This window comes from Phyllostomus discolor, chromosome 2 (genome assembly GCF_004126475.2).
Source record: "Phyllostomus discolor isolate MPI-MPIP mPhyDis1 chromosome 2, mPhyDis1.pri.v3, whole genome shotgun sequence".
NCBI lineage: Eukaryota > Metazoa > Chordata > Mammalia > Chiroptera > Phyllostomidae > Phyllostomus > Phyllostomus discolor.
The window spans coordinates 148,037,198-148,063,722 of NC_040904.2; the positions used below are offsets into that span (position 1 = coordinate 148,037,198).

At 39.1% G+C, this 26,525-nt stretch overlaps 1 protein-coding gene across 1 annotated transcript in view; it reads right to left on the reverse strand.

Moving 5' to 3' along the window:
• The window catches only part of TRHDE (thyrotropin releasing hormone degrading enzyme), a 368,798-nt gene extending 342,476 nt beyond the window's left edge, over positions 1-26,322 (reverse strand). The window contains exons 1-2 of the mRNA XM_028532432.2: positions 25,403-26,322; positions 13,581-13,854 (exon numbers count right to left, since the gene is read on the reverse strand). Coding sequence (XP_028388233.2) covers positions 13,581-13,854; positions 25,403-26,304 — 1,176 coding nt within the window. The 5' untranslated portion in view covers positions 26,305-26,322. The remainder of the gene's footprint in view (positions 1-13,580; positions 13,855-25,402) is intronic.
• Positions 26,323-26,525: the final 203 nt, after the last annotated feature.

The window sequence follows — 26,525 nt, forward strand, 5'->3', positions numbered from 1 at the left end:
ATAAAGCATACCAATATGCTATAGAATCTTAACTCAGGATTTGACCCACAGCATTTCATGCAGTTATACTTAAAACTGTTTCACTGTCCTGGGAAAAAAACATGTGGAAAGTCAGTGAGCGTATTTGTCTTTACTAGATCTAAACCTACATTATCCAGTCTTGATTATGTATCTTCTGGTGAGCTTTCAAAACTCTAGGCTTTCTCCCTTCCTAACTATTTGGCACTTTTCTTCAAGGTTAATATTTCAAAAACCTTACTTTTATCATGTCATTCCTTTATCCTCTAGGGATCCTTACTTCTTTCCATTTGCAATCTAATCTGGTCTTTCTAATTCACTCTACCTACTTAATTTCACTTCCTGCAACTCCACTTTGCGTTTCCCTCGAGATCCAGCCTCATTGAGAATAAGCTTGAGAACTGGACTGCCTAGGCCTGAATGCTGGCTGTGCCACTGGCGAGCCACGTAACCACAGACAAGTGAGGTATTCACTCTCTCACTGCAGCATTTTCCTCATCTTCTTGCTTCAAAGCATTAAATGAAGTACTAAATGAAATGACAGTTGGAGCAGTGCTAAAGTACTCGATAAATGATATCTGATTTTATCTGATGTTTTTGCTTACAAGGTATACTTTCCCCTTTTTATGATAATATCATGCTGGTTTTCCTTTGAAAAACTACCCATCCCCAGATTCCATCTGTCCATGATAGGTGTACCAATAAAGAAAGCCCAGCAACTACATTATCCCTGGAGACAGATACCATGCAGGCAAAACAAATTGTTTTCTCTCTCTCTCTCTCTCTCCTGGGATTTTGAGGACTACAGCTAAAATAATCTGATGACAGTGCCCCAAAAGATTATTCTTTGTATCTGCTGTCTAGATCCTTAAAGCTATCCTTCCCAAAACATAATTGTTTAATTCCTCATTGCAGTGAGTTGTTGAGGATCCTGCTATTGATTTCCTGTATTGCTTAAGTTTTTCTGAGTTGCTTTCAGATATTTTCAACCAACTAACTGCTATGAATCTTCTCACTCTGAAGTAAACCTCATGGTCATCCCTTCCTTGGACATTCTCTTCATCTCACAAAAAACAAAACAAAACAAAACAAAAACCTCTCTGATTTGCCTTCTACTTACCTAAATTCACCCATCCTTCCAAATCCAATACTTTTCAAACATTACCTGTGCCCTCATTGATCTCTGTCTCTGTTCTTTGGCATTTTAAGTAGTACTGAGTTTACTTTTCCTTTATAAAATAGTGCTTGTACCATCACTGCATGGCGGTGTGTTTATCATGTCTCAACAACTAACTCCAAAACCCCTTGGAAACAAAATGTATACCATATGCATCAGTTTATGTGTAGCATTTAGCATGGTGCTAAGGCCAGAGGAGACATTCAGTATCTATTCATTTCTGATAAAGGTTCATTAGAAAGGTTTAGAATTTTTCCTCTCCCTGTCACTCAACATCCTACATCTATGTGAACTTCTTATGTATTTTGACTAGTCTGTTCTCTCTTTGATCTTCTTAATCATGAGAGAATTTTCCAAATATCTGTTCTTTATTGAACATAGTTGCTCAATACATATTGGTGAATAGATGAAGAAATGTTTTCTATGGGTTTAAGAAATATAGTAGAATAATTTTCAGTGCCATGTGAACATTACATAAGGACAGTGATTGGTTTTAAGCATTCTCTAGTTCCACCCCCAAATTAAACCAAATCAGAAGATGACAGTACCTCACAAACCAGGCAGGTTTCCTTCCTGCCATCTGGTCAGAAACAGAAGTCAAGAAACATTAGTAGGTGGCAGTGGCTAAGGACAGACAGTGCTCTTAGTACATGTGATGTCTTCTTCCACTCTGAATATTCAGTTTTATGTATCCAACTGAATACAAAAGCCTCCCAGGAATAATATTTGATTCTTCAGCAAAGAATTTTTCTCTTTATTTCCTGCAAGTTCCATCTCTGAAAATATTAATATATCTCAACCACATATCCTTGTTAGTCTTTCTGAAATTTTCAATCAAATCCTAGAAGAACCATTTGAATCTGAGTAACATTAACCTTTAGAGTATGATTTGTTTCATCATTTATTATATAGCATGGTTACCCACAGGTTTTTCTCTGGACTGATGCACATTTTGTGTCTGAGACTAGATGCAAAAGTTTGGCTATTTTTTCATGTCAGCCACAATCAAAGCAATGTCACTTGGTTGTCATACATCTACTTAACTGCCTATTGCTTGATCCCTATGAAGGTTGAGCTATACCAGCGTGGCTGTTCTGAACAAACAGGAAAACAGATCTGGTCAGGTAAATAGTAAAGAAAAGGTACTGAGTCTTTTGGCAAATGTGATAAGACATTTTATCACATTTTATTATCCCCATGCTTCTTCAGAAAACCCGATGATGTGAATTCCTCCCAAGCTCAAATCATTTAATGATTCTGTCTGCTTACAGAGTAAAATCAAAAGTCCTTAACATGACATGCAAATCCCTTCACTATCCAGCCCTGGCCTAAATCTCCAGATGCATCTTTTATGACTTCCCTCCTCAATAATACACAAAACTTTACCTCCCTTAGACTATAAAGGTTTGGCAAAAATAGTCCTTTAAAGTAAAAGCCCTAAAGAACTAGAAGGAAAAAGAAGAGTGAAAATAAAAAATAATAATAAATCTAAAGTCAGAAAGAAACAAAAGGGCAAAAAGAAAAAAGAAAAAGCAACCCCTTTTAGATGATTACATTATATGCTCTTACTTTACTTGAGGTATGCCAGAACCTTATCCAAGAGACAACTGGACTGGCAGCCCCCACTTTCACCACCTAAAATCCCAGCAGGAAGACTGAGGGAAAGATGATCACAACCACAACCATCTCCACTGCTCCATCAAGAGACAGATGGACCTGGGTAGCACCATACAATCCATCACACACATCATCAAGTATAAACATGCTATACCCGTGAGTACTCTACACTGACTAAACTACTCTGTGTTGTAGGTTTGTTTCTTACCTCCAGCCTTTCCCTTAGCTTCTCTTGGCCTCTTCAATATGTAGATTCTTTTTTTTTTAGCAATAAATTCTTTTTTTAAAGATTTTATTTATTTGTTTTTAGACAGAGGTGAAGGGAGGGAGAAAGAGAGGGGGAGAAACATCAGTGTGTCATTGCCTCTCATGTGCCCTCTACTGGGGACCTGGCCTGCAACCCAGGCATGTGCCCTGACTGGGAATCGAACCAGCAACCCTTTGGTTCACAGGCTGGCCCTTGGTCTACTGAGCCACACCAGCCAGGGCAATATGTAGACTTGTAAACCTCAGGGCAGTTGATAGATTGTGGATATTATAACAAAACCCATTATCATTCATCATGAATCCACCATCAGCTCAGGTCAGGCACCAGGGGACAGATACTTGCTGAGGCACGCTCCCTTACACCAACATCCCAATGAAAACCTTAGGGCTAGATAAGTCTATAAGCTCCTCCATTAAATTAAGTTTTGCCTACTCAGTCCTTTCCATCTTCTACTGTTAACATGTCCCTCCAGACAACCATTCCACTTGCTGTGTAATTAATCTTTATTATCAATAGCTGTAATCCCTTACACAAACCTAACACCTGCCTCTTCTGCCCACATTCTCATCTTTATTTAGGTCTGCTCTCATGCACAGTCAGAGCCGGAGAGAAAGATGAGAACTTTCCTAAATCTGCCATTACTGCTTTAACACCACTGTCCCTCCACTTCTGTGAAAACCACTCTCTTCTTTTGGAGTTCATAGCTTTCACTAATCCTCTTCCCCATCTAGGTCTCCAGCTGATACTCATTCTTTAAGAGTCTGAAGACTGGCTTAGAGCTTTCTTACCAATATTCACAAGGAGTCCCCTAAGTGGTGTTTAATGTTTGTTCTAATATGGGCTCACAGTTACTTTATCTCTGTTTAACACACAATTCTATCTTCAACCCCCTTTGAAACCCTCTTATCACAGATCTTCTTTCCACCTCATTCATTTCATCACCTCAGCCCTACCTTTCATTCTCATGGTGGTTCCCTTCTTCAACCATCTCAACCCATTGCTCATGAACATCACTTCAGTTATAGATTCACTTGTCTCTTTGCCTCTCTGTATACCATGGCCCACAAACTTCAACAAAACTTTGTCACTCTAGATGTCTTAACCTCTTGACTGGTGACCATGGGTGCCTTGTCAGTCTTCCACCTTGACCACACCCCCATCATATCTGCTTTCTTTATTGCTAGCTTCTTAAAACTTGCTGAAAGGTCCAAAGAATTTTGGACATTTCTCCAACATACACAAGCCATTAAACATCAGGTAACCCTTGGCTACCATCTGGACACTTGTTGGTTCTCTTCTTATACATTCAGTTCAATGTAAAAATCAGTTACAGTAGGCTCTGTGTAGATGTATTTTCTTATTCTTTCCCTTAACTAGCACTCTTAAAAACAGAGTCTGCAATCATTGTATCCATTTCTTCACTCTACACTCACTCCTTCACAGCACATATCACCTCTGTTCTACTACACTAATGAAATTTAAGGAAGCTCATCAATTATACTCTTTTTCTTTTTAATTTCTCAAACTTGTTGACTCCAATGAATTCCTGACCTGGCGCCAAGAATTTCCTGTTCACAAGACCTGACTGGGTGATCCAAACTTGGCTCAGGCATATCTCTCATGCAGCAGAAATGAGCTGGATGCTATAATCCCAAGACTACTATGCATGTGGCAGCAAACCACCCAGCCAGCTCAGGCCCACCCAGTTGGCAAGCCAGCCATCACTAGATCCTCAACAAACACTCAGAGACTTTGCTTTCCTGATGGAGAACAGAGACAATCCCTGGTCTTTAGTTTAGAAGAACCACTCCTCTTTCTCCTTCCCAATGCTAAGTTTTCCAGAACCTGAACTCTGCTCTAAAGTCAGCTCCCTGTTTGGCAGTAAAACTTCACCCCTCAGCACTTAACTCTCTTTTTACCTACATCTTCTACCAGAATGACTTAAAGTGGTAATATCCATATTGCAACATTTACCATTTGTAGTTCAACAGAGGTCAAAATTACTTCTCATTAGGACTCAGCCAGGTAGCTCATCCAAATAGACCAAGGTTGTGAGTTCAATCCCCTGTCTGGGCACATACAAAAATTAACCAATGAATGCATATATACATGGAACAAAAAATAAATATTTCTCTCTCTCTCCCTTCCCCTCTTTCTCTAAAATCAGTAAAAAGCTACTTCTCATCAATATTCATGACATACATATTAACCTACCCAAAACTTTTGGAAACCACCAACATTGTGACTTCTCTGAAGGGAGTTCACTAATTTATATGTTCAATGGACTTTCACTGAGCACCTACCATCTCCTTCATATAGTAGGAATTGCTGGTCTTACAAAGATAAGACATGGTACCTGTCTTCAAGTGTGCACATGTAGCAGAGCAACAAGGCCAGCGAGAAAGGACTATGAACAGTGAGATGATGAATACAAGGGATGAGTGCACAGAGTATTTTAAGAGGAGAGAGGAGGAGGATTGGATCTTCTTGGGGTAGTAAGGAACCCTCTACTTATATATCTAATAGCTTGTAATCCAACTCTTTTGTTACTATTTCTTTCTCTGTGAGCTATTATTATATTTGTACTGCAATTTAACCAGAATGTCTAATGACTAAAGGACTCCTATTATTAACATGGGTATTTATAAACTGGAAAATATGCTTAGGTACATTAATCCACAGTCCTCTACTTCTCTTGTTAAAATTAGACTTAAGTCCAGACCAGTGTGGCCCAGCTGGTTGGGCATCATTCCACAAAGCGAAAGGCCACTGTTCAATTTGTGATCAGGGCATATGCCTGCGTTACAGGTTTGGTCCCCCATCAGGGTGCATACGAGAGGCAACTGATGTTTTTCTCTCACATCAATGTGTCTCTCCCTCTCTTTCTCTCTCCCTTCCTCTCTCTAAAAATAAATAAGATATTTTTAAAAATTAGACTTAAATTTCATTTTCAGTAGGAAGCTACACAGGATACACATTTTAATATACAGATATTTTAAATGCGTATACATAGTATTATCACTAGAACTCTGAGCATCAGAAATGTTCATCACATGTATGTGTGTGTGTGTGTACTTCCCTGGGTGTAGGTATACGTATATGTATATGTACTACCATGGTAAATTATGTGTTTTCTTCCCATAGTAGTCAGTCCACAAAATAAAGCTAAAAATACACCTGGGGGACTTATAGCAGCTTTTTGCCCAGCATCCCTTCTCTAGAAACTGCTCTTTTTTGCCACACAGTCCAATCTACAAGGTGGAGCAGATGCCATGTTCCTATTTTGTGACTCCACATGTGCACTCTCCCCCCAGAGATGATCATGTGACTCAAGCAAGGGCAACCAAGACATTGTCTATATGTTTGGTAATTTATAAAGATTCCTTTCCTTCTTGAGACCTTCCTACAATACAGAAAACTTGGAAACTTTTGGCAGCAATATTCTATCCTGTGAATCAAACAACAGAGGAAGTGTGCCCATGGTGAGAGAGGAAAGCAAAGCAGAAGCACTAACAAGAACCTGAAATAGGATTCCCAAGTTTCTCACAGTGCTCCAGGCCCCAGGCCCATCTCTGACCTGAGATTCTTTGAGATACCCCCCATATCTTTCTAATAAATGTCCCTTTTTGCTTAAACTCAAATTGAGATTTTATAACTTGATAATATAAAGAATGCTGACTAAAAAAATCTATATAACCAATTATAACAGCATAGGTCATACATCCAAGAGACTGGCCAAGGCAACGGAAAACTCTCATTGGTTGTGAAGCCAATTCAGAATACACAGTGAACATGGAGGGTGACAACTGCCAAGCTGTTATTAACTTAAACTTTAGAGTCACTCAACTGTTTGCTCTTTTGCTTCCCCCCGTTTACATTTTCTTTCATCTCTCACAAAGTACTACCAATTCTGCCTTTAAAATTCCTGTCATATCTATACTATGCTACTTTTTAATCATAACTTCTCTAGTCCAGAGTTTCATAGCTAAATGGACCCCTTGCTTATGTCTCCTCACATCCTCACATTGTGCATGCTCTTTGCAGGCAGATTATAAAAAGTATACATATCATGTTTCCAGGTTTTAAATTTCAGTGGCTCTTATTGTTAACTGAACAAAACCTTAAAATTTAGCCAGGCATCCCACTCTTTAACAATCTAGTTTCCATCTGCCTCTCAAGCATAAATATGACTACTCCCTTCTATGACTTCTGAATATCTCACCAGTTTAATCGTCACCATCAGAGCCAGTACAATATGTCAGGCACCGTGTTTATGATTTTATAAATAATATTTCCTGTAATACTTATAACAACTGTGGTGGTTTTCAAGTGAGTCCACAAAATCTCTGACAGTACTCCCATTCAAAGATGGGGTCTATGTCTCCTCTGCTAGAACCTGGGCCAATCTAAGTTTATAACTAACAGGATAACCCAAAAGTGGTACTGCTTAATTCCTTGGGCTAGGTCAGAAAAAGTAACACAGCATCTGCCTTGTAAACAGGCAGTGGAAAAAGATGGTGACTAATACAATCTATGTAACCCTATGTAATGGAATGAACAGGCAGTGGAGATCTCCATACACTCACCTTTGGGGGCCTGAATTACCAATAACAAGTTTGATATTAGGCTACTATGCTGCATGGTAGCTCAGGTATCATGGAAAGCCTCAATCAGGACTCAGACAACAGCTGACATTAAGTAAAGACACTTAGTAAAGGAAGCCCCCAGAAAATTTTGGCTCCAAGCTGTCACGTCACATCACACCCACTTATCAAGTCTCTACAGCTGTGACATCATAGAACAGAGATGGGTCATTCCCTGCTCTATACTGTTTGTACTCTGGACCCACAGAATCCATGAGCATAAAAAATGGTGACTTTTTATTACTAAGTTTTAGAATGATTTCTTATTCAGAAATATCAATTAGAGCTTATTTTAGTAGCTGGAGTGGTATACTGCCATAAAAAAAGCCTCTAAACATGTGGTATTGGCTTTGGAACTAAACTGTGGGCAAAAGCTTGAAGATTTTTTAGAGAAGTATTAGCAAAAGCTTTGTGAACCTTGATAAAGCTGTCAGTGAGGGCTTAAAGAATATTAAGGTAAAGAGAATTGGAAGCTAAAGGAAAGGGGACCTTTGCAATATAATGGAAGAAACTTTGGCAACATTGGTACCTGTAATATCATGAAAAATGGGAGCTATAACTACTGAACTATATTTTCTAGTTAAGTAGTGCTCCAGGCATCACACTGAAAGCATCCCTGGCTTCTTCTCCAACAATGAAAAAATGCAAAAAAGGACAGAAGAGTTTAAAAACAAACTGTCCAGTTTCCAATCAAAATTTAGAAAAAGTCCAGGACTTGCTGAGTTTGAAATTCAAACTTTTTCTTCATCCCAGCCTCTCCAGGTGGCAAAAGATTTTCAAAGTAAGAAACAGCACCAGCAGGAAAAAAAAAATACACATTATTTTCAGGAAAACATGAACTAAAGATTAAACCAAGATGTGACTTCAGAAACTTAAGACTTCAGATGCTCTTAAAATGATGTCCCATAGACTTTTTCAAAGACACAAAGGGCTTTCTGAGGATCATAAAAGTGTGCCTCAAAAACACTCTCTGTTAAACAATAAAGCATCTAAGAATGTTGAAGGCAAAAGACTCAAGGCCTCAAGGTAGACAAAGAGATCTGTGAGGGTAGTTTTGTCTAATGGAATGGGTATAACTTGACACATACAAAGCCAACATTTTTATATAATTATAAATTATATAAATTATATACCTGCTTCAACTTAAAGCAACAGATCCAATACAATAGAAAAATAAGACTTTGGACCCCCAACTTTTTACTGGTAGAAAGCAAGCTCAGAAGGTTCTTCAATTGCAAACACAAACTACTTCTTAATTGGAGGAGAAGAGATGCCTTAAAAGACAAAATGAAGAGCCAAAAGGACGGGGCCAAGCTCCAGAAAGAATGACTCACAGGAAGCAGCAATGAGCCACAATTAAGGAATTGCCAATATGTGCCTAGTTGGATTTCAAAACTGCTATGGGCCAGCAACTACTGTATCCTTTCATTTTCTCTATTCTTGAATGGAAATGTGTATTGCAATAATCATATTCTCCTCTTACCATTGTCTCATGGGGGAGGAGAGTGGGGATAGATCATTTATCTCCTTAGCTCATAGATCTTCAGAAAGAGAGAAGCAGCCATGACCAAGAAAACAAACCAAAGTAGTCTCATCCCACCCAGATCTAAATTAGATGTTGAGATCCTGGACCTTAAACTTGAATTTGATGCTATAATGAATCAGACTTATGGCAAGTGTATTTTGTATGTAGAATGAATGTAAATAATTTGTAACCAGAGAGCACGCTGTATTGATTTGAAACCAAGTCTACAAATTCTTTGACACTCCCCATCCAGAGGTCGGGTCCATGCTCTCATCTATCAAATCAGGACCTTCTTAGTGATTTACCTGTAAGCATTAAAAATCGTTAAAAGTGATGCTGTGTGACTGCTGAGGATAAGTCAAAAAAGGTCATATAGCTTTTACCTAGTTCTGTTAGGACATTCACCTTTGGAGCTTTTTTACCATGTAAGAAGTCCAACCACCCTGAGGCCGCCATGGTTTGAGTAAGCCCAGATTATGTTTAAAGGACACATAGAAATGCTATGGACCAGCAGCCCCAGCTGACCTCACAGAAGACTGTCAGAACAACCACCAGATACATTAGTGAACATAGCCCAGGTGATTCTGGTCTCTTGTTGTCAAGTCACTCCCAGTCATTAAGTCTCCCCAACTAAGGTCCCTGTCATCACTGAGAATAGACAGTATCCCCACTGTGCCCTCCCAAATTCCTGACCCCAGAAACTTTTAGCACATTAAATGGTTGTTTTATGGCACTAAATTCTGGAGTAGTCTGTTATGCCATGATAGTAACTGAAACAATATTATAAAGGAAGAATTCATACTTTAAGTTTTCAAACAAGAAAACCAGGATAAAGAGAAGGTAAGTAACTAATCAACATCATAGAGAAGCAAAGTAAAGCTTCTAAAACAAACCTATCTTATTCTAAAATATATGTTTATAACCATAAGTCTACACTATTTCCCATAAATATCCCTACCTCTTATTAATACTTCCCCTGCCAAGGATTATATGCTCACATTCATCTGCTTCTCTAAGAAAAAACCATCATTCAGGGCCATATTAAATTCTTTCTCCCCCATGAAGTACATATCTAGTTATCCAAGTTATCCCTCTTCAAAACTCTTTATTTTTTACAACTGTCATTTGATAGTGAATGCTAGTGACACTAATTTGCAATTAGTACATTCAATGCTGCTTTTCCAATGCACATTTCTTGGCTACTACCCTCTTCAATTATGTCCCTAGCCAAGGGTTGAAAATCCAAACATCTACAGAATGAAAGCAGGTAATGTACAATATTGCAGTGAACTAGATGCCAAGATACAAAAGCGTTCCTGATTGTTATACTGGGAAGCCAATGCCCCATGTAAATGGGCCAGCCACCACTCACCTACAGCATGCATGTATCACCACCTGACTGTGATATATGTATTTGTTTATTGTCACTGTGTCCTCATTAAGATGTAAGTTTTTTTGAGAGTAGAAACCTGGTCTGCTTTGTTCACTGCAATATCACCAGTACCTAGAAAAATACCTGACACTTAGTCGATATATATCTGTTGAAAGAATAAATGAATGATCAAATACAACCAAGCAGTAATGTGGGTCCACTGATCTTCCAATTTTTCAAGAGAAGCCAGAAATAAATAATTTTATGTGCAATCTCCCAATTTCTAAATGCTGTCAACTAATTATAAAAATGTTAAATCATGTTAGGGATTGGTAAACAAAGCATGTCTGCAGGCGTAGATTCAATCTGAAAGCTGCATTTGCAATCTTGGTACTAGAGGGATCTAAGATTGTTTTTTATCTTTCTAATTACTTAGGCTAGTGCCTTGCACAGTGTAGATAACTTGATAAGAAAATAATGATGATACTTCAAATATGCATACTTGAGGCACTGCTACAATTCAGCTGTGTATTATTAAGATGCTACACAAGTTGCTCTCTCATGTCTTGAAGAAAACTGCTTCAGACTCTGATCCAAAATGACCACCTGGACTTCACACAGCCCTCCCACTTCCAAGATTTTAAAATCAAATCTCCACTCCTTCTAGTTGTTAAGAGTTGAGAAATGCCAATCCCATGTGCTCCCAGTAATAGAGAGGGAAGGCAGTGCAAAGAAAATAGATTGGATTTCCAAGAGGTGACAGAAAAAGAGAACCAGGTTTTAACCATATTTCCACAGTTGATAAGCAAGGGCACCCAATGGCAATAATGTTTTCCTTTTTATGTTTCTTAGTATTTTTAAATTACACAATCTAACATTTTACTTCAGTTGGTTTTTCAGTGTTCTCTAGTAGCCTGTTTTATCTTTCTTATGTAGAAATTATTAAGGAGGAATTTTTAAATGTTTACTAATTACTTAGATTCTTAACTCTAATACAAAGTCATGTCTAAATAATTAGAGTATATCTGGGTCACTTAAACATGGGTCACTTTGCAGCCAGCATAATTGTGAAGGGCTGAGAACACTTTTAAGAAGACATACTTGGAAAAAACATTTCCATTGTACCCTGTGCTCCTAGCTGACCCAAAGCAAGTCAATCATCATTTTTCGAAGATGTAAAAGGAAATGAGATGTCTTCGTGTTCCTTTTCTATGTGTGGTCCAATGTGGACAGCCTGCAAACATCCAGACATCAAAAACATCAGAGGAATTCAACAGATCAAAAGAGTAAAATGTCATCCAGCCCTCTATAGGCAGCATTTGGGAAGTTCTTTTAATGATTTTCTACATGAATTCACAATTTGTAGTTCTTCAATAATGGCATGAATTTTGTATGCTGGCAGATTTTTTTAAATAGGCTCCACAGCAATTTAAATTGAAAGTAACAGTGAGAAAAATTTATTTAGCCAATCTATATTTCAAAATTTAGGTTATTATAGAACTATGAACTTCCTAAAGAATAAGGATGTAGATTTCTTTCACTTTTGTTATATTCAAGCAACACTGAATATGATGGCCATTGGATAGAGACAATCATCACCTGAATTCTGTTGTAGACACACAGGGGGAATGGTGAAACAGAGCTCCTGGGGCAAAGGGCGGAAGAGCCTCAAGTTTGAAATCAGACCAACAGAGGTTTGACTTGCAGCTCTACCACTTGCTTACTCTGTGACCCTGGGAGAGTTGCTGAATGTCTCTATGCCTCAGTTTACTCATTTGCAAAAGTGGAATTATAATACCTTGCTTTAGAATTTGACATGAAAATTAAATAAATGCATATTTATTGTGTAAGCCATTGAAATTAGGAGGAAGTTAGTAATAGCATGGCTGATCTAGCTTCATTAATGCAATGCAATAACATGCAAAAAGTGCCTGGAACACTACTTTGTCATAGAAAGTCCAATTGATTCTTATTATAAATTGAACACAAACAGTAATTCTCCAAACTTCCTATATACTACCCCTTCCTAGGAACGTATTTTTATACATTTAGTTGTTATGGGCTCAAAGAAGCTTTATACCATACAGAAATTCTAGCACATTGGCAGAAGAACTTATGTACAAAAATGTTCACTGGAGCATTGCTGTTAATCATTAAAAATCAGAAAAATTTAAATGTTCATATAGAGGAAAATGATACATTTTGATGGATTCATTCAACCACTCTATTCAGATAAACTACAAAAACATAGTTTTAAGCAAAATATAAAATGAAATAAAAAATAAGTGGCAGGATGATATCTATAAGATAAAACCATTTATATATGTGAAATTTTAAAGCATGACATATATTATAAATGGACATATACATACTTACTAAATGCAAAACAATAGATATGGAAATGGTAAATACCAAATTCAGTGATTATCTCTAAGGAAGAGGGCAAGGCATCAGATCAGTCAGGGATAAACAGAAAGGTTCGATTCAATGCAGTCAGTATGTTTTACTTTTGCAAAAATTAATTAGACTGAAGCAAAGACGGTAAAATGTTTAGATTCTATAGAGCTGCTAGCAGATATATGGAGTGTATTTTGTTATTCTCCACATTTTCTGCATATTTGAAATGTTTCATAATAAAAATCAGCAGCTTTCCCAGTCACATAAATAGAAACAGGCAATTTCCCAAAACAACAGTTATTCCAGAGATAGGAGATAGATGAAGAGGGAGAGAGGCGACAGGGGTGGAGGAGCTGGTTAAAGGAATAAGAAGGCTGGGTATACAAGAGACATTCCTCTCTGACTCCTTGAAACTTGGAAGAGGGTTTTCTCTCAGGGGTTAAATAAAAAATTCAGCCATATAAATGTGAAAAGCATAGGAATAATTCATTGTTAATCCAGAAGTCAGATTACTCTACAGAGTGTGCATAATCCAAAAACAGCATTAAGTTTAAAATACTTACTACAACCCCACTCTTGGTGATAGTTTCTCTGTATGTGAAGTTGCAAATAGCCCAGGCTAAATAATATGTGGACATGAGAGGGGTCTGTGAAAAGTGATCCGTAACCCATCCATCTTCCTCAAACACAGAAGTTTCCACTGGCATATTGGATAAAGATAAATAGGTTGCTTGATGCTTGATGCTGATTTTAAAAGTAGCCTTGTAGATGGGCTCATCAAAACAAGGAAATGCCTTTCTGGCATGTGTAGGCGAAAACTGAGTAACACCAAGGAATCTGGAAAACAGAAAATGACATTCCCAATTACATTTATGGCTTGAGTTATGACCACTTTGCATGCTTCTGCTGATAATGTATTTTCACCAAATTGCAACATACTTTTCATTTCTGAACCAAACTTAAGTTCATGAATAGCATAAAAACACTACACACATGTATTTCCCCAATAATAAAACTTCTTCAGGGAAGTTTTTGTCTCAATTAAAATAAATTCTCTAAACCCAAAGTAGTGCCTGTAAGACAAAACATTACAGTCTACAAGAAAACCACTCAGTGGCATCACATTGGCAAACATTGGAAAATAATCTTTTTTTGGCATGCCTCCCTTTCTTCCCCAAAGCTATACAACATTTAAAGTCTGTCAAATGAAAATCCAGAAGTTGTCATCAGATGCTCATAGAACATAGACCATCACTGCGACACATTTGTATCCTCCAATTTCATCAAGACATGACCTGATTTTATTTAGAAAAAAGGGCTTGGAAACCTGACAAAACTTGGTCTGAATTCTGGCTCTACAACATGTTTAGCCATATCATCCTATACAATTATTAAATTTCCCTAAGGTGTAGTTGTTCATTGCTCAGTAGAAAATAACCAAGTTTAACTCAAAAAGAAAGTGTTGGTAAAGCTTAGGGGGGAAATAAAGAGAATGTAAAGCACCTATCACAGCAAACAGAAGAATAGCACCCAGTAGGCAGTTCACAAATAGCAGCCAGTGAAAAAATGGCAGCCACTGATTCACAATATCTTCAACCTTTCTTAGAAGGCAGCAACCGGTTTACATGGAGTAATGCAGACCCCACTGGTGTTTACTACTCATAATGTGTTTATTATATTATGACATGTAAATGTAATAAATACCTATATAATAAACCTGTTAATATGTGTGTATATATTCATGTATAAATGAATTATATACAGAAAGAAAATATATTTAATGCCCTCAAGTTCTCAGGTCAAGCTGCAAAGTTGCTTATTAAAACTAACTAGAAACAACTTTGGCTGTTTTTCACAGCAGGGTTACAACAAAAATGCTCATATGAAGTATTTTAACTTAAGGTCATTCTTTATGAAAACAATCACGACAAAAGTTAAACCTTTTTAACAATACTAGTTGCAAAACTTGATTAAGGCAAGTCAATATCAGACCCTTTATAAAATATTACTAAGTTCTAAAGTCATTTATTTAAAAAACCACTTCCCTCATAAGTAATTTTGTCCCCTCTCCCTTCTCCATCATCCAAGGTATGCACCTGGTTAATCTAACATGGCACACTTTCCCACTAAGCCCGAACTTGACCTCAAAATTATCCTCAGCACAGCGCTTCAGGCAACTACTACCAATCAATAGGGGTTGATGTGTGTATCGAATCTTATTGGCTGTCCTTGGCTCAAACCATGAGGTGTAAATGTTCAGGCCATTTTAAAATTATGAAGCTTACATTTATCATTGAGGGCCTATATTTTGAAGCTTAGTTTTCAAATAGAGAAAAAAGACATTTTAAAGATTAATTGTATGCTGGCTCTCAGAGAGAAGGTTTTTGAGGGTTCTCTTGAAAACAGTCCTGGGCTGCCACATACCGGGCTAGGGTAAATCACTTAACTGCCTGAGCTTACTTTTTCATTAGTAGAAGGAAAACAATAATATTTTCTAAGCCTTCCTTACAAAACTGTCGAGATGATAAAATGAGATAATATATAGGAAAGAAGTTTTAACTATAAATCTTCGGATGAATATAAGGCTAAAGTTGGAAGCAATCTTAGAAACAAATTGTCCAACTCTCATAAATTTCTAAAAAGAAAAAGTAGTTCCAGTAGGGTGAAGTGGTTTGTACAAAGTGACACAGGCAATTAGTGCAGAACTGGGTCTAGATCTCACATCTTCTGTGTCTGAGTGAAAGGCAACTACATTTCAAAAACAGTAAAAATAATCTTTAGCCATAATTGATAAACAATGTTATTAATTCAACTGTTGGTAATTAAAGTTCTTTCCTAATTTGCCAGAATGGTGATAATATTTTCCTTATAATTTTTTACTAATAACAACATAATTTTTGCTTAATTAAATGTCAGTACCTTTTAGTTACAATGCACCCATTTACAATTTTCTCATCACATACTTTTTTCTTACATAATGTTCTTGAATCTTACCTTTCAATCTTATTAATTAAAATGTCCACTGAGCTTGATACTTCTCTACTGAAGCTACTTAAAAGATATCTATAAGATTCCATACATGAAAAAAACTGTTCCCTTCTAATTTTAAAGTATCTGAGAATTCCAATTCTAGTCATTGAACAACTAGATATTGTCTGTTATATGTAAACTCTTCACTATTAGGTGCATGGTAATAATTTTTTTATTGTTATTCAAGTACAGTTGTCTCCATTTTCCTCCCACCCCACCCAACCCTGCCTCTCACCCTTGACCATACCGGCTTTGGCTTAGTCCAAGTGTCCTTTATACATGCTCCCTAATGGCCCTGCCCCTATATTCCCCCATTATCCCTCTTTCCCCTCCCCTTACTGTCAGTTTGTTCTTTATTTCAATCTCTCTGGCTATTTTGCTTGCTAATTATTTTGTTGATAAGGTTCCTTTTTATTTTTAAAAAAGATATAATCATTTTGTTCTTAAGTTCTATGCAATATAATTGAGAAGAATATCTTTATTTATATATTCTAATACTATTAATACTAGGAGAAAAGTTCTACCAGAGTTGAACAGAGTGGTTGCAATTAGAATGCATTAGTCATTATGCAAAAATGAAAGGTGTCTTTGGCATTAAGTAATTAATGGATAAGAATTTATTAGATATAGGAATTCTAAATAACTTTGGGCTAGTTAGAAATTAATAAACCAAATATTTATGCAGAAGAATAACTTCATGCAGTCTCTTTTTGCCTTATGTAGTAAGTAAATATGTTAGTAAAGCTAGCAATATAAGTAACTGATTCTCAGGGTTGAAAGGGACTGTTGAAATCATTTAGTGACTTTTTCTGCAATTAATATTCTTAATGAAATTATACATACAGTATATATCTATGCACAGAGGGCCAACATACATTCTGATAATGTCTAAATGAGAAAATACCAATTTCACAGTCTGGCACCTAAAGACGATTGCAATTGAATTTCAATTTAGTATTTAGGAAATCAAAAAATGTCCCTTGGTAAAGAAGAGCAGTAGGACTAGATTACATTTAAGGTCTTTCCCAAGCTTGAGATCATATAACTGAAAAAAAATTAGAAACAAAATATCCCCTGAATTTTATGAGGCTTTTTAAAAAATGTTAATTATACTACCACTAAGTAGCTTTTTACTATAAGCTCTATAATTCATGTGCCTCTCTTAATCATTTTCTGAGTGTTTAATACTGAGGGAAAAAATAAATATCTTTGCTTCCTTCCCTCAAGGAGTTTATACTCTAAATAAAAGAAATTAAATATATAGCTAAAGAGGCATCACACACAAAGCCATGACAACGAGGGAAATGCATGAAGAAATTACATTCTCCTTCAGCAGGCTTTTCCAGTCTGGGCACTACTACATTTTAGGGTGGATAATATTCGTTGTCCGAGGCCGTCCTGCGCACTGTAGGATGCTCAGCAGCAGCATCCCTGCCCTCTACCACCAGATGCCACTAGCACCACCTTTCCCCAGCTGTGACAACCAAAATGTCCCCAGATATTGCAAATGTGCCCTGGGGGACAAAACTGACCCAGTTGAGAACTACCAGCCTCTGGAACTGAAGGAAGTCTGTATGGAGGAGGAAATGTAAGAATTGGTCGTGAAGCCTGGGGAATATTTTAAGGGCCAGAGACAGATGGAGCAGGGAGCACACTGACAATGGACAGCACAGAAAGAAGACTTGAAAACAGCTTTGACTCACATATTAGGTTAATCCCCTGTCTGCTGTCTTACAGAGATTCTGGTTTTATCAGATCTCAGTACTGCCAGCCCATCTCTAACCCCTCTCTCGGTCCTGATACTCTCCTTTCTAACAAAGAGATCTAATTTCAGACTCAGTACCCAACAAGTCTTTTGGGTTTCAAAAACACAATTCTTTCTTCACTGCATATATTTTAGGGTTGCCTTCGTTGGTGGACGCAAGACTTCTTTTCTGCTTGCTATCATTAAAAACCAAAGACGGCTCTATGGAAAGCAATTGGGAGTAGAAAATAATGAGTTTGCGTTTGAGTAAATTTGAGGTAAGTCTGAGGTAGGAAAAGAAATTTTTAAAAATGAAAAATAAATAACATTTTAATATATCATATGGATATGAAATACATACATAAATACAAGAAGGAAAATAAAACATCAGGAAGCAGAAGTTAATAGGGACAAGTATTTTGCTGCCTTTTTTTTTTTTTTGCTTTCTTAAGCAAAATCATGTTTACCTTTTAATAAATCTATTACCATTTAAAAAGTCCACTTCCAAAAGTGACATCCTGGAAGTGTCATTCCAAGAATGCCACTTTAGCATAACTAGAGAAATATGACTAACATACCCGTATTTTAATTCTCTTCTAAAGTAAATTACTTGATTTCTTAACAACTTGTCTATTTGACATTTTGGTTCAGCTAAGGAGAGCTTAAAGCTCTCTGTTGTCTCTAAAGGATATAGAGAATTGATTTCTTCCTATTTCTGCGGAAGTTCACTAGGCAAGCTACTTGTATCAAGTCATTATGATAAGATTCAGCAGCAGTAATGCATTAATGTCAGTTAATATTGCCAACAAATTACAGTATGTGATACAGAACAGTTTCTGTTCCATTATTTTCCATTTGCCTTTTCATAAAGTTAAAATACACAGAAGAAACAGACATTTGCATAGCACTGTTAGTATTAAAAATTGATTCATGACATTTCACTGTGGAACCCACCAAAACCAAGAGAACCTCAGACATGGTGTGGCATTTTTCAGAGGTTTCCGTTTTGGCCACTTCTAAGCATACCACACATACAGCACAGTGAAAAATGATCTTTGAACTTGCTTCTGTTGAAATTGCAAACTGCCTAGCATTGTCATCGTTTAAGATTGGTAATAAAAATTCCCAAGATCTAAAGAAAAGTCCTAATGGGACATCTAGTTACTATTCAACTGTTGCAGTAAATAGACTCAGTTACAAGGTCATGGAAGTCACACCTGTCCCATTTAAAGTTAAGGTTGTTAATCAAAATGCAAATTATTACTCAATGACAAAATATTTTAAGTCAAAAAGCATGTTGTTTGGACTGTGTGTGTTTTATGTACTTCAGTGAGTCATTAAACCTCTGCCATTTCAGAAGAAAAGTATCCCTGCTGAATATTCAGTGCTATAAGCAAGCATGTAGTCTGTGTTTTTAAATAACCATTCTAGTAAGCTAAAAACATAATGCAATAATGCCAGCAATATGTATGTAGGAAGTGGTGCATGTGTGAATAATCGTGTTATAAAAACAGAGCATAATATTCATAATTGTTTTCCTATTTATGTACTAAATACTCTTATCAAAAAATGAGTACTGAGTATTTGATCACCACTGATGAAGAGTATTATGAGTACATAATATTATCGTCCTGGGCCATAATATTAGGTTTCCATACAAATAAATAAACTAGTGTCTGAGCCTCATCTGTTTAATATTGGAAACAGGCAAAGCCTTATGTAAGGATTAAAAAGTACTGCTACTGTCAGAATGCAAATTAAGTCTTGAGAACAATATCCAATGCCTGGTGTGCCTTTCTCTTGGTACTTGGGATTTTTCTGCCTGCTGTACTGGCCTCCAGTGACAAGGGAAGCACCCTCAGGCCCGTCAGTCGTTGGTTTCTGCCATTCTCTCTGCTGATAGAAAGAGGTGCCATAATCAGAGGATCGTCCAATCCCACTGCTTCCCACACTCTTCCTGCTCCCTCAGCCCTCTCCATTTCTCAGTGTCTGAACCAAGCAAGGGCCTTGTCTAGCAATGAAATACCACAGCCTTTCTCTTCACTCTCTCCTTCATGGTGAAGGGGCTCTGTTCCCTCCCCTGTCTTTCAAACTCCGCTTAGGTGGCATAACAAACAGTAGTGGAAGGAATGTCCACAGCGACTGTTGCAGCTAAGGGGAAACCCCAAGGCAATACACTGACCCTACACAATGGCATACTACTCCAACTAGTAGCACTCCAGCCATGGAATAATATAATATTAATACCCACCACAGTGCTTACCAATTGTCAGACCCTGCTCTAAATTCCTTATTTCTTAACTATGTAATCCTCACAATAACCCTGTGAAATGGGCTATCATTACCACCGTTTTCCAGATGAGGACAGTGGACCCAGAACAATTAGGAAACCTGGGCAAGGTCATAAAGATAATCAGTGGCAGAGTCAGAACATGAACCCAGGCAGTCTGGCTCCAGAGTCCCTGGACACACTAAACATACATACGCTTTCCATCCAGCAACACAGCCAAAAGTGGCTTGAACATATTCTTAAAAGGGATGAAAAGTAACCAATGACAGTAATGTTAAAACTCTATTCTTTGTTCATCCTCTGATTTTTTGTTTGTTTGTTTGAGGAAAGATATCAATAATTAAACTAAAACTTCACCTTGAAAGCAAACCCAGGTCTGCACGGGGAGGAGTGCATTAACCCTGCCTTGCACAGTGAGTGTCAGAGCTCCTTAAACCCTGAGGCCACTCAGGCATTCTGAGACTGAGAAGGTGCACCTGGAGTCAGGTGCACTGGACGTGAGCCTGGGGCCCTTCACCCCAATTCAGCCGCACCCAGCTTGCTAATCTTATTCCACCTTCCCAGCCCAGCCACCACTGTCTAGCTATGCCTGTAGGTGGATCAGTTCATATTGTCCTGCAAACTGAAAAAAGCAGGGAGTATTTTTCATTTTTATATCCTCCTGAATTCTATGTGTTAATAGTAAAATTCTGTCTCTCGGAGAAAGCATCCACTCTCTAGTGGCAAAAAGCAGGATTGCATGAGACTTTGAAAAACTCTGGAGGAACCCAGTCACTACTGTAAATCTGAAAGTATGTAAAGGATATGCAAAAAATTGAAAAAATGACAACACTGATAACGATGGTGATGAGTCTCACTGGTGGCCTAGAGAATGAACATGGGTGACATAGGGATGCTCTTCCTTACAGATAATGAAACACTTCTTCATTGAAAATAAGTTATTTCTTCCTCACTCTTTTTATACCATTCTTTGTAGTCACGCTTAAATAAGTGAGTCTTATTCTTGTAGTCTTACCGACCGAATGTTCCCATCTCCCAGCAAACCTCAACCATTGTGCGGCACTGTTATCTCAAACCCATCCACATACACAGTGGCAGAATTTGGTTTAAGGAAATAAACATGTTGTACAGATCAAACAGATGCAAGAAACCCAGTCACAGGTCCATCTTTGCTTGAAAGACATCCAGAGCAAATAGGCCAGGTTTGCAGTTGCTTTCAGCAAATAAAAATATGGGCAAACTAGTTTAACTCTTTTAGAGAAACTGTATACTTTATTACCATCCAGGGTGATCCAATCAAATGGTGCCATGGAGAAACCATGGCAAGGCAAACATTAATTTGGATTTTCCTCCCTGAATCAGTCATTAAATGGCCAAACTTTTTAAAAAAAAATTCTAGATTTAGTTTGGTGGCATTTTGAATTGTGACCCAAATCTGGCAGTACTAGACTCAGTTTGGCCATATGGTTATGTGTGCCTGACAGGAAAACAATGAGCTAAGTCCACTAAGGAATCATGTCAAAAAGTTTTCATAGAAATAAACGATTCTCACAGATTTTTCAGTTCAGAGCCTTTTATAGGGAACCAAAAGCTATATACACCAACTTGTTCCTGTAAAGCTCTCTTCATCAGAGTGATTGGAAAAAATGAAGTTTCTTTAAACATAAAAGCAGTGTGGTGGTTTCCTGCTTTTACTAAATATCATGATTATCAATTCATTCCAGAAAAAGGACAAGGCATAAAACCATGCATATTAATACCACAAAATATCAAATGTCTATCCCTACAACCTTCTCAATATCCACAAGATTTTTGCAAAAGCATTTTTGTGACTCTTTTTGAGAACTGCAGTGTTATTTTCTCATTTTACTTGGAGATCACAGTTTCTCTCTAAATAATCCTTGATAGGAAAAGACCTATTTTTATTTCCGTCTCCTGGCACTGTGGCATGTTAGAGACCCAATCAAAGTTTGTCAAAGAAAAACAGTCTCCCTTTTGAAAGTGAATAAAATGTTCATTTACTTTGGGTAAATCTCCTCTTTCAATCTGACCATCTGGATCTAAATTAAGGTACCCAACTTTGAACATGGGTGTGCTCACCATCTGGCTACCCAAAAGCGGCAATTACTTCAGGTAAATGAGCAGCTTACCTAATTCTGAGCAAGTATATTCTACTATAGAATACTATGGCATAAATACACTCCCAATTGAGGAAAAGGTGACTATGTGTTCTGCCTGATGGAGATAATTTACTGCTGTGTGTAAACATTTCAAACTGAAAAGAATTTATTTATTCACAATATTCAACAAGTGATGAATTTTCCCTTTAGCCAAATGACCAACAGTAAGTAGAGGATATGCCTCACGCGGAGGAACTCCGATTCATTCAGTGGGGAGCTTGTTTTCCAACCTTTCTCAGCTGTAGTTACGGGAACCTAGAGAAGTTAAGTCTTCCCTGCAGGACAAAACCAAGCCCCCTCCAATGCCTTATCAAGGGTAAAACTTTCCAGCATTCAAAAGCACGCGGTGAAATCGAATTTTCCCACCCTCACCAAAACTGTTTCTCTCAACTTCTGAGTGAAGAGTGAGTTGAAGAATCAGATTGATTGGGATAGTAATGAGTTGTTTCCGCATGGGCTAAGTGAGCTGAACTGTAGTATTCCTCTTTTAAATATTTCAAGTTGTTTAATGTGACTCCCCACTGGCAGATTAAATATTTATTTTCATTACAGAAATTATCTGATAATTAAATTTGCAAAAATTATGACAAACTAAAAACCAAGATATTTAATCATTAATCAAACGGAAACTCTGAGGTAGTATCGATGTCCTTTTGGAAAGAGTGTTATAAAATGTCAATTTACATTGCACTTTGGGGACAAAAACACCACCAGTAAAAGTCCAACTTTGGCTGAGTTCCCGATATTGGCATATTTCAAAATTCCCCAAGTTGCTATAGTAATAACAACAACAAAAAAAGGTTAATACATATAATGTTGGCATAATTGTGAAATAGTTTATTCTATTTCCTTTGCCTTATCAACTCCAGGTATCAACATCCAAGAAATTATATCCACTCTGCTATGCAAGTGGCAGATAAAAAGAGAAACAAGAGCTTGGCCACATACGCACTAGGTGAAACTTTCAACCAAGTTATTAACATCTTAGGAGAAAACTGAAGAAGAGAGTTTGAATACAAATATGCACCAGGAGGATAAGAAATCAGTTAGGAGTCAAGCAGAAACATCTGGTCTTTTTTAAGAATTCTGTTCATTTGAAAGCACTGACCAAAACAAGCTCAGTTCCACCAAATATGTTTTGGCATGGCTCAAAAAAAACAGGATTTGTTGAAAATATTTATTTCACCACAAATTTATTGGTAATGATATGCAACTTCCACTGTTGACGTTTTGATATAACAAGCTTGTTTCTAAACATAACATGCAAGTTTGCTTTCTATATCTTTTCCCCCATATTTGATATCGGGGAAAATACTATTAATCTGTATTCATTAGAATAAGTTGGAGGAAGTGGTGGAAGGGGGTTTAAATTGTCCACAGCTGATCTTAAGAGAATGAATAAGGTATACACTCACTTATAGATTTTAACTACCATACAACTACTCACTTTGGGCATTTTCTTTATATGAGGTTACTTCCTAGTACTCTATAAATAATAAAACATTTGTGTTCTCCCATAACGCAATGAAATTTTCCCAGCCTCTTATATAGTAACTTCTTCATAATTTTTGCAGACAACATGAGCCCTGGTCCAGGGATCAAAATACTGAAGTTCAAGTCCCAGCTCTCCACCCACAAGCCTGCTGACCTCAGGCACCCTGCACTCCTCAGATCCCCAGTCTCTGCAAGTGTGAGAGTGACTGAAGAACAGAGGAGGCATGACCAGTGGCATTGTTACTAATTTCCCACCTGCCTCCACTTCTAAGGTTGTCAATGTCATTTTTTGTTCAATTTTGGTTTTGTCAGTCGTATAGTCATTTAATTAATCAGTTATTTTAAAAGCAAGGGGTCACAGCAAAAAGCGATAAAAACTTTTTTATTCATTCAATGATATGCTTGAGAGCTTAGTACCACCAACACTCTTAATACCAGATACAGGGTTAAGCGACATTCAATGCATTAGCCCATGGACACCTGCAACAATCTTGTGAGGATAGTACCATTATTATCATCCCCATATTAAAAATAAACTTAATGGGCTCTGGGGCCAAACTCCCTGCTTCATGGGTTCACCCGTGTTCAGTTACTTCTCTGTTCCTTCTTTCCTCTACCCGTTAGATAGGGAGTATTAGTAGCACCTACACCACTGGGTTCTTGTAACAATGAATTAATAGACGTGGCTAAGTAAGCACTAGCTGCTCAGTAAGCACTAGAGGCAGTCATCGTCAGGATAGCAACAGGGTTCTGTTGGACTCCCAAGTCTGAGCTCTGAACAAGTGGTGAGAAGACCCGCAGGCTCTCAAAAAATAAAAAACAGAATACTGCCCAAATCTAAAAATCATCAAGACACCCACTAACAAGGCATTTGAGACTGACCACTAGCTTTCCCTCCTTTCACCAATGATCGTTTCCAGAGTCAGTAACTCAGGAACAAACAACTGGAGTGTCAGGAGACAGCCCGCAGCACTTGCTTGCAAGGACATTCTTACCGGCCCCGCCCCCTTACTCTGTCACCGGACCAGTTATTACTACTCTAAATTCCAGTTTTGTAAAACTTTATTCAGCTAAAGCCCGTCCTCTGCTCTGTGCCTGCCAGATAATGGGGGAGGCGGGCATTTTGGGGGAGGGGGCTTTGCCCTGCTCTATGCTGCACTGCCGTCTGACCGAATGGGCTGCTGCCCTGGCCTTTTGCAGGTAACCTATTTTCCCTGGACGGTAACTTGGCAAGCCTTTGATGTCACCCTGGCTGGCATCGCTCAGATTACACACCACTCTTAAAAAAAAAAAAAAAAAAAAAGAGCCGTGCACGCGGCTGGCTAAGGTCTGTTGACGGGGTTGGGGAAGTCCTGGCTAAGCAACTTTGACAGAGGGACACAGTGGTGGGGAGGTCCAGACTAGAGGAGGGGGTAGAATTCTTCGTTCACCACTGGTGAGTTTGTATAGTTGGCAACAGTGAGAGCCCAGGCATCTGGGAGACCCTGAAGGTTCTTGGTGATAGTTCTATCCCACCTTTACTTCCTTACTCCACCCCAAGCTTTCCCGTGTAGCGGACGCCAGGAGGGTCCCGGGGGTCGCAGGCTGCCCAGCGGTTAGAACAGCCTGGCGGGGTAGGGCGGCGCCGGGCACCGCCTCCCTCCGTACCTTCTCTCCCCATGGAGCACGTAGGAGCTGCGGAAGAAGCCCAAGAGCTCGTTCTCGATCAGGGCGTTGTAGATGATCTTCAGGTTGTAATTCCTCTGCGCGTCCAGGGTCCTATTCAGCACCACCACCAACACCTGGGTTTGCGGGTAGAGAAAAAAGCCGGCCACCGGGACAGCCCCGGCCACCCGGTCCTCGGCCACCTGCACCTTTTCCACCGCCACTCGGGAGGCGTGCAGCACGACGTAGCGGGTGGCGTTCTGGCACGCGATCTCCACGTTGACCTCCCCGGAGAAGGTGAAGTTCTCCATGAAGGCGGTAAGCATCAGATTGTAGTGTAGCGGCTTCAGATGGCCGGACAGGCGCAGCTGTGTCCACGGCTGCCGCTGCTCCTGCTCCTCCTCCGACGGCGGCTGGGCAGATGGTGCCCCCGGGGTGGCCTCCACTCCTGCCTCGGGCTGCGCGGAGTCCCGGCCAGCTGGATGGTTGCGCCGGGCAGAACCTGGAAGGCTCCCGTTGCCACCGCGCGGTGGGAAGCCGGCGAGGCCACCGTCTGCCCCGGACGCTGCGCTAGCCCCGCACTCGTCGAAGCGCAGGCTGAGCAGCACGGCGAGCATAGTGACCGCGAGCAGCGCCACGATGGACAAGGCGAAGGCCAGTACGAGCCGCCTGTGCACAGTGATGTGGCGCTCCGTGGTGCGGGGTCGCACCCCCACGGAGTCTGCCCACGGGTCCGAGAGCCCCCTGCTGCCGGTCCGGAGCGCGGCGTCGTTCTCCCCCATCGTGGCCTCAAAGGGTGAGCGGCTCTTCTCAGCCCCCTCCTCCTTCTTCTTCTTCCTCTTCTTTTTCTTCTTCTTCTTTTTCTTCTCCTCCTCCTGCTCCCCGCGCTCGCCGTCCAGGGCCATCACACTGCCTCCTCCTCCTCCCCCGCCCCCTCCGGCACCCCCTGCGGGCGGGCCACCCGGGCCACAGCCAGCGAAGGCATTAGAGAGCGCACTCGAGCAGAGGGCTTGACGCCAGCTGAGACCCTGGGGATGCTGGTCTGGGTGCTTTTAAGACGGACTCCAGCCGCAAGCGATAGCAACCTGGGCACCCCCCATCAGCCCCGCCTCTCTCCTGACACTGG